The following is a 9054-nucleotide window of genomic DNA, read 5'->3' as shown; positions in this document are numbered from 1 at the left end:
TTGGTGGCCTCGCAGGCAAGGAACGAAGAGCTCAACAGGATCAACGAAGAGCTGCGCAAAGCCCTTCAGGAGCGGGAGGAGCGTGCGGCAGGGGACAAATATGCACCCCCATCCCCACCACGCAGCTTTCCTATGCCATTTTCCCAAGAGATCATGGACTCAGTAGTCCCGGCTAGCACTGTGGCAGTGAAAGCATCTTTCACTGGGGTAGAGGACCCTGAAGCCCATCTCACGGCGTTTCATACTCAGATGATGCTCTCAGGGGGCTCAGACGCGGTGTATTGTAAGGTGTTCATGAGCACCTTGAGCAGAACGCGTTGGACTGGTTGGTCAGTATACCCACTGGCCATATTACCACGTTCCAACAGTTTTCCAAGATGTTTGTTGAGCAGTACATAGTGAACAAGGTGCCACCTCTGGTGTCTTACGACTTGTTTGATATAAGGCAGTACCAAGGGGAGTCCTTGAAGGATTTCCTTAACAGGTTCGGGGCTCGGATAGTCCGTTTGCCAGGAAAGGATGAGGAGATGTTTGTGCACGCCTTCAAAAAGGGCGTATTGCCTGGGCCCTTTAGTGAGTCGCTCATCAGGAGCCACCCCGCCACGTTCGCCGAAATCTGGCGACGTGCTGTGGCTCACATCGCCGTCGAGAGCGAAGTCACCGAGAAGAGAGGAAATGTGGCCCCAGCTAAACCGCGCACCCAAGCAAGGGTACAACCTCAGAGGGTAATGGAGGCGGCGGCGGGAAAGAGGGATCAAAGGGCGCGTCACCCTTACGACCCTAAGAAAAATAAAAGCAAGGGATCAGGGCGCCCCAGGGAGAGTAATCGCCCCCCCAGGTACGTGTTTGTGATGGGTTTGGCTGATTTGATCGCCATCCCAAACATAGCTGCCAGGCTCAAAGTGCCTGAGAAAACGACGGAGAAAATCTTGGGGGGCAAAACCAGACGCATGGTGCAAGTTCCACAAGAGTTTTGGCCACTCTATCAATTCGTGTTTGGCTCTGGGTCACCAGCTCACCGAGCTGGTCAAATGTGGGTTCCTGAAGGATTACTTGCTAGAGAAGCAAGCGGACCAAGCATCAGGGTCTCAACCGGCGAGCAGCGGAGGGCAACAGCACGAGGTCCCTATTCACGGCGAGATCCACACCATAGCTGGCGGATTCTCCGGCGGGGGGTGCACAGCGTCGCAACGAAAGAGGTATGCGAGATCGATAATGTCAGTGGAAGCCTTTGAGGATCACTCGCCCGACGTGGACATCACGTTCACCAAGGAGGATCGCAGGGACGTGGTGCCTCACGACAACGACCCTATTGTGATCTCGCTCGTCACGGCAGGAAGGACCGTCCACCGGGTGCTGGTCGACCAGGGAAGCTCAGCAGACGTGATGTTTTGGCCAACCTTTGAGAAGTTACAACTGTCCCCTGATCAGCTAAGACCATATGGGGGCTGCTTGTACGGTTTTGTCGGCGACCAAGTGCAGGTGAGGGGGTATATCAAGCTGAGGACGACCTTCACTGACGACTTGGCCTCACGAACGGAAAAGGTCAGGTACCTTGTTGTAAACGCCCCGTCAGCATACAACATACTGTTGGGGAGGCCAACACTCAACAGAACAGGAGCTGTGCCTTCGACAAGGCACATGAAGGTCAAGCTGCCATCTATGGAGGGTATGATCATCACTATTTGCTCCGACCAGAAGGAGGCAAAGAAGTGTTATGAAAACAGCCTTAAGAACAAGAGTTCCGTGTGCCACGTAACCACGACGCCTCCCCCTGGCACGGAGCCAGAGCGCGAACACCAACGAGCTTCGAATGCGGCGATAGAGGTGGTCACCGAGGACGACGTGCCAATGGGGAATGTAGAGGCGAGGTCGGAGAGGAACTACGCGGAGACCGCCAGAGAAACCGGTATCGCGAGGGCGCTGATCGCTAGCGAGAGGAAGCCTCAACCGGTAGAGGAATGGCTCGAGAAGGAGATCAGTGGTAAAGTGTTTAAGTTGGGAAGAACCCTGGATAGCAAGACGCAAGACCAGATCGCCGAAGTAATTAGTAGACACCGGGATGCGTTTGCGTGGGCTGCTTCAGATATGCCGGGGATCGACCCCGATTTCTGGTGCCATCGTTTGGCAATGGACCCCCAAGTCAGGCCCATCCGCCAAAGAAGAAGAAAATTCAATGAGGAGAAGAGACAGGCGATCAAAGAAGAGACGCGAAAACTACTTGCAGCGGGCCACATCAGGGAAATCCAATATCCAGAATGGCTCGCCAACGTCGTCCTAGTCAAGAAGAGCAGCGGAAAATGGCGGATGTGCGTTAACTTTACAGACTTGAACAAGGCCTGCCCGAAGGACTCTTACCCTTTTCCAAGCATTGACGCCCTGGTAGACAGTGCATCAGGGTGGAAGCTGCTCAGCTTCCTGGATGCCTTCTCGGGGTACAACCAAATCAAAATGCACCCCATGGACGAAGAGAAGACCGCTTTCATGACAGAAAGGTCATGTTATTGCTACAGGGTGATGCCTTTCGGGTTGAAGAATGCAGGGGCCACGTACCAAAGGCTGATGGACAAGGTGCTCGCGTCCATGCTCGGAAGGAATGTGCAGGCATATGTCGACGACATGGTCGTGACGTCCTTGGAGAAAGACAAGCACGTTGCAGACTTGGAAGAGTTTTTCACCATAATAGCCAGGTACAAGCTAAAACTGAATCCTGAAAAGTGCGTTTTTGGTGTAGAAGCAGGGAAGTTTCTGGGGTTTCTTCTGTCAGAGAGGGGAATTGAGGCTAACCCCGAGAAGTGCGCCGCCATTTTGGCAATGAGGAGCCCCGCCAATGTGAAAGAGGTGCAGCAACTCACGGTGCGGATGGCCGTTCCGTCTCGATTCGTGTCGGCAAGCGGAGAGAAGGGCCACCCATACTTCCAATGTTTGAAGAGAAACAACAGATTTGTTTGGACAAAGGAGTTTGAGGAGGCCTTCGTAAAGCTCAAGGAATATTTGGCGAGCCCTCCAGTTCTGTGCAAGCCCCAAGACATAACACCCCTCAGGCTGTACTTTGCCATAACTGAGAGGGCGATCAGCGCAGTGCTGGTGCAGGATCAGGACCAGACCCAAAGGCCTATATATTTCGTTAGCAAGGTGCTGCAAGGCCTGGAGGTAAGGTACCATGCCCTAGAAAAGGAAGCATTAGCGGTTGTGTTCTCGGCGAGGAGATTGCGCCATTACTTCCAGAGCTTCACGGTACTGGTGATGACTGATCTGCCGATCCAGAAGGTTTTGAAGAAGCCCGATGTGGCTGGAAGGATGGTGAAGTGGGCGGTCGAGCTTTCGGAGTTCGACATCAAGTATGAACCCCAGGGATCGATCAAAGGGCAAGTCTTCGCCTATTTCGTGGTCGAATTGTCCTCCGAGGTGGCACAAAACGCCGAGGGTGACTTTCGCTGGGTACTCTCTGTTGATGGGTCGTCCAACCAGCTGGGCAGCGAGGCTGGGGTCTTCTTGGAAGGGCCCAACGGAGTGTTGATAGAGCAGTCATTGAGGTTCGCTTTCAAAGCAAGCAACAACCAAGCAAAGTACGAGGCTTTGATCGCTGGAATCTTGCTGGCTAAGGAAATGGGGGCGAGAGTGCTGATGGCCAAGAGCGACTCGCTGTTGGTCACGGGACAAGTAACTGGCGAGTTCCAAGCCAAGGACCCGCAGATGGCAGCCTACTTGGAGTACGTGCAGGAGCTAAGAAAATCTTTCACTTCGTTTGAGGTGGTGCACGTGCCAAGAGAACAAAATGCCCGAGCTGACTTGCTAGCCAAGCTCGCCAGTTCGGCCAAGGGGAGTACGCAGAGGACTGTCATTCAAGAAACTTTGAAAGCGCCTCGAGCATTCGTGGCAGACCACCAAGTTCTCCACGTTTGTAGATGAATGGGAAGACCGGTGAGAAGTCATAGGTCCCTAACGCAGGAAACTCTGAGGGCGCCGAGGGTCAGAGCGCGCCCAGCAGAAGAAGGGGCAAGACCGATGCAGATTTGCGCTGTCCACGAGCCAGACACGTGGATAATGCGTTACCAACGTTATTTAGCGGATGGTGTGCTTCCAGTGGACTCAGCTGAGGCCAGAAAAATAAAGAAGAGCTCCAGCAAGTTTACCCTTATCGACGGCGAGCTGTACAGGTTTGGATTCACGCACCCTCTTCTTGTATGCATACATGGAGAGAAGTGCACGAGGATTATGGCTGAGCTCCATGAGGGAATTTGCGGGAGCCACATTGGAGGTCAATTGCTGGCGACAAGGACTATCCGTGCAGGCTATTACTGGCCCACGATGAGAGAAGATTGCAAGAGATACGCCCAGCGTTGCAAGCAATGCCAGCAGCACGCCGATTGGCACAAGGCACCCCCAGAAGAGCTGAAGTCGATTTATAGCCCCTGGCCGTTCCATACTTGGGGAATTGACATTCTGGGACCCTTCCCATTGGCAATCAGGCAGATGAAGTACTTGGTGGTGGCGATTGAATACTTCACCAAGTGGATCGAAGCGGAGCTAGTGGCCCAGATCACCGCACACAAGGTCGAGAGCTTTGTATGGAAGAACATAGTGTGCCGGTTTGGTGTGCCTAAACGCTTGGTGTCAGACAATGGGACTCATTTTGCAAGTCACCTCTTGAAAAAGCTGTGCGAAGAGGTGGGGATACAACAGGTGTTTGCATCTGTCGAGCACCCACAGACGAATGGCCAAGTGGAGTCTGCCAATCGAGTGTTGCTGAGAGGTTTAAAGAGAAGATTAGAGAAAGCTAAGGGATCGTGGGCTGAGGAGGTACCCCGCATAGTTTGGGCATACCATACCACTGAGCAGTCTGGAACCCACGAGACCCCCTTTAGTTTGGTTTACGGATGTGATGCGATGATTCCAGTCGAAATCCAGGAAAGCTCGCCGAGATTCCAGAACTTCGTGGCAGAAGATTCGAACGAAGAAAGAAGAATGAATCTGTATTTGTTGGATGAGGAGGCGAGAGTGAAAGCCGAAGCGGTAAAGAGAAGAGTTGAGCGAAGGTACAACTCTAAGGTAACGTCAAGGCAGTTTAGAAGCGGCAACCTGGTGATGAGGAAGGCCCATCAGTATGAGATGCAGAACAAGTTATCACCCAAGTGGACGGGACCGTTCAGAATAACCGAGGGGCTCGGGAATGGCGCCTACCGCTTGGAGACGTTAGAAGGAGGGGCGATTCCTCGCACTTGGAACGCAACACATCTCAAGTCGTATTACAGTTAAAGCCTTTTAAGTAAAGACGAATATGAAGAGATTCGAATAGTTTCTGTTAAAACAATTTCAAGGGGGCACTCTTTTTTCCCTAAGGAGGGTTTTTAATGAGGCCACCCAATAAAGAAGAGTTTTTCAAAGTTTAAAGCTTCTATGTTTGCATGCTTATGGCTTCGAGAGTTTTAGGAAAAAGGCCTTATTACTCGTATGTGATCTAGGGCAACAGTAAAATCGTATTGCATGCTCTCAGTTAAAAGTTTTAAAGTCCCCATCGCTTTTCGGCGATCGGCGGCACAGTTAAAGTTTTAAAGTGCTCATCGTCTTTCGGCGATCGGAGGCACCAGCAATGATTAAAGACCTCAACGCACTCGCGCGTCTTGAGGCGAGAAAGAGATAAAAGTCCTCCTCGACTTTGTGCGAGTGCAGGCGAGAACAGATTAAAAGGCCTCAGTGCGTCCATGGAAGAGGAGATGTAACCCCTGGGCAAAGTAGAGGCACCAGATAAAGTCCTCCTCGACTTTGTGCGAGTGCAGGCGAGAACAGATTAAAAGTCCTCAGTGCGTCCAGGGAAGAGGAGATGTAACCCCTGGGCAAAGTAGAGGCACCAGATAAAGTCCTCATCGACTTTGTGCCAGGGCAGGCGAGATCAGATTAAAAGACCTCTCTGCAACAGCAGATAGAGGCAAGATTAAAAGTCCTCAGTGCATCCAGCGAAGAGGAGATGTAAACCCTGGGCAAAGTAGAGGCACCAGATAAAGTCCTTCTCGCCGTTGAGCGAGTTCAGGCAAAGTGAGCTGAAAGGTCAAGGGTGTTTGTGACCTTAAATGGTGGGAAGGGAAGGAAAGTGCCTTTCCCCCTTTAAGTGAAACGTCAATGTTGACCCAGTAAGACCAGGTCATTGTTCTGAAACTCAGGGAGGTAGAGAAAGATCCGAAAGGCGCCTCTATCCCCAGATGAGGGAGCAATGATCAGGTCAGGAAAAGAAGAAAGGTAACGTCGCCAGAACCTTATGGCGTGAAAGTTGAGACAGTGAAGGGGTTGTGCGGCGAGTACCAGATCAGAAGAGTTCCGGGCAATGACAGAAGTAGGGGGGACTTCACTTGGCAGATCAGGTAAACTGTATTTTAATACTAGTTTGAGTCAAAACCTGCTGCCTAGTAAGTGATTTCATGTTAAGGTTTGTTGCCTTAAGTTCACAAGTTTCATTGAACGTCATCGCCGAAGAGTTGATAGTTGCTCAAGTTTACTTTGAGTTAACAGTTTGCCAAGTTTGTTATAAGGCTAAACAATTTGCTCGAGTTAAAAGCGGTACATGGAGGGTCAAGTTCAAGTATTGCTGAGCTCACGAAGTTGAGCAAGTTTCGCCGAACAAGGTATCACCTCTGACGATTGATGTCCTCTACGCACTTAGCACTAGAGCGACAGAGAAGCAAAGTGAAGTACGAAGACTGATGAGTTGTTGGTGGGTACGCTGCTTGAAGAACGATGACCGATCAGTATTGCCTTGTCGGAGGAAACTTTTCCAAACAAATTCTCACACAACAAGCTGAGGCAGACAGACTACGCCTAGTCAGTCATCTAGTACAAAGCTATGCATAAGAACTGTTAAGTATAAAGCTAAGGGAGTAGCTAGTCGTGATCAAGTAGAGGCCAAGATCAAAGAGTACCAGATCGCGCTAAACCTAAGTTAGCTAACGGTTAGTCGTGTGCATAAAGAAAGATGAAGCTCAAGAAAGTACAAGAGAAGAAGTTTATAGCTAAAACGAGTATGTATCCACACCAAGTTTTATACAAATTCCAAGTACAAAAGGTTGTGCAGAAGTATAAAATTATAAATAAAAGGGAAAGGAGCTCAAGGAGGAGGAATGAGTTTTCCATCCACCACTTCATGATAAATGCTGAACTGGGAGAGGTCCAGATCCGGGAGAATGCATTTGATCTGCTCGAGTGCCAGCTCGAACCCATCAGCAAGGGCTTCAACGCCCACGCCCATAAGGTCAGCATTCTCCACTTCGAGGTTTTGCTTGGAGGCCTCCGCAGCATTCTTCTCGGTGGTAAGGGAAGCAATGGAAGAAGCAGCCTCTTCCAACTGGCCCTTTGCCTCAGACAGCCTGCTCACCACCTCCTCGAGCTTCTTCCCCCCAGTAACGGCCGCATCTCTGGCAGACTCGAGATCCCCCGCCAGTTGTGAGTTCAGTTGGCGTAGGGAGCAACGCCAGGGGAGCCCGGTCATAGACCCTGGCGTTGTCGTGGTAGGAGGTGGCAACGGGAGGTGGTGGAGCTGGAGCACTTGCGGAAGGCTGTGCACCAGAAGACGAGGCGATGATTCGAGCGGTTTGTTTCAAGCGAGCAATTGATAGATAGCTGCAGTGGAGGAAAAGTGAAAAGTCAGAATGAATGGAAGGAGAGGGAATGATGAATAGTCGGTGAAAAACAGAGGAGGGAAAGGAGAAAGAAAGGTCCAGGTGGGAAGAGGAAGAGGGAGAAGCAGAGAGCGGAGTGAAGAATGCGAAAACCCTAGCGTGGGTCGAGAAGAGGGAAAACGGAGAAGATGGATGCATGATGATGAAAGGAACAAATGCAATCGATGAAAAGAGCCTGAATGGACCAACAGAGAAGAAAAACCATACCTTTGAATGATCGCGAAAGTTTTGAAGGTAGAAAGCTGGAAGAAAGGTGGAAGCGCAGAGGGGGAATTCGTAGAGAGTTTGGGGGTTGATTGAAGAAGATGAAGAAACAGTAAAGGCGCGCCTATTTGAAAAGGGGAAGTGCCAGCGACACTCCACGCTCACCGTTGATGCGCCCACGTGTCGCGAGATTAAGGGAGGTAGTCGAAACGTTAAAGGGCAGCACGTGAGGTAGCACGTGATGTGGCCCCACTTGCCACGTTGACTGAGGGCGCGACCACTTAGTCTCTTCGCTGAGAACGAGTTCACAGCTCGAGACTGAGGGGCTTGTGATCTGGTCGGTCATCGTTAGTTGATGACGTCAGCAGAAGATAATAACGTGGACCACTCGTAGGGTGACACGTGGATCGGGTGACAGAAAGGCCAGGGGGGAGGTCATCCAAAGAGGTGATCGGTGGTCAGTAGCCAGGTGCCCACCGACAGATCAGTTGGCAGAGAGGTCAGGGGACTGATCACCCAGAACGGTGATCGGTGGTCAGTAACAAAGCGGTCACCGACAGACCAGTTCCCAGATGAACACCTGGGGGCAGAACGCGAGAAGTAATAGAGCACCTATCAGTCATCGAGTGCAAGGTCATTGGGGTCTCGTGTCACACGCAGTTAAGCTGGGACTGAGGTTCCCAGCGAGAGCGTTACGCACGAACCTCGCATGAACATATCTCAGAGAATCGCGCATGAGAGTTGATGTGATTCCACTAGCCATAAAGAGAAACGTTCTTGACCTTCATAGGAATCACCTTGAGTTGGACATTATAGAGGCACTTTTCTTAGAGTTGGATCATTGTTCTAAGACAAGAACTCACCAAAAACTAGTACGAAATCCCAAACTCATTTGGATGAACCAATTATAGTCAAATTGAACCAAACAAAAGAGGTAGAATTAAGAAGAACCGAACAGAATTGCATAAAAACACATTTCAACCGAACAAAATGAAATTAAAAGGCAAAGAACAAAACATAGGTGCTGGAAAATTAAGGACAGCCGAACCAAAAACAAGACAACAAGTTTAGAACAAAGAATTAACAAAGAAGAAAGGAAGGAGAGAAGAAATGCTCATGAAGATGGAAGGAGGATGGATGATCTCGCCACTAGAAGTGTGGAATGCTCCTAGATGAGAGT

At 50.6% G+C, this 9054-nt stretch overlaps 1 protein-coding gene across 1 annotated transcript; it reads right to left on the bottom strand.

Annotated features, from left to right (window-relative positions):
- Positions 1-7099: 7099 nt before the first annotated feature.
- Positions 7100-7480, bottom strand: LOC137839359 (uncharacterized). The gene has a single exon (XM_068648478.1). It carries the CDS (start codon positions 7478-7480, stop codon positions 7100-7102), a length of 381 nt encoding a protein of 126 aa, XP_068504579.1.
- Positions 7481-9054: the final 1574 nt, after the last annotated feature.

The sequence above is a fragment of the Phaseolus vulgaris genome, chromosome 3 (assembly GCF_000499845.2).
Source record: "Phaseolus vulgaris cultivar G19833 chromosome 3, P. vulgaris v2.0, whole genome shotgun sequence".
NCBI lineage: Eukaryota > Viridiplantae > Streptophyta > Magnoliopsida > Fabales > Fabaceae > Phaseolus > Phaseolus vulgaris.
This window is presented reverse-complemented; position numbering and strand designations above follow the sequence as displayed.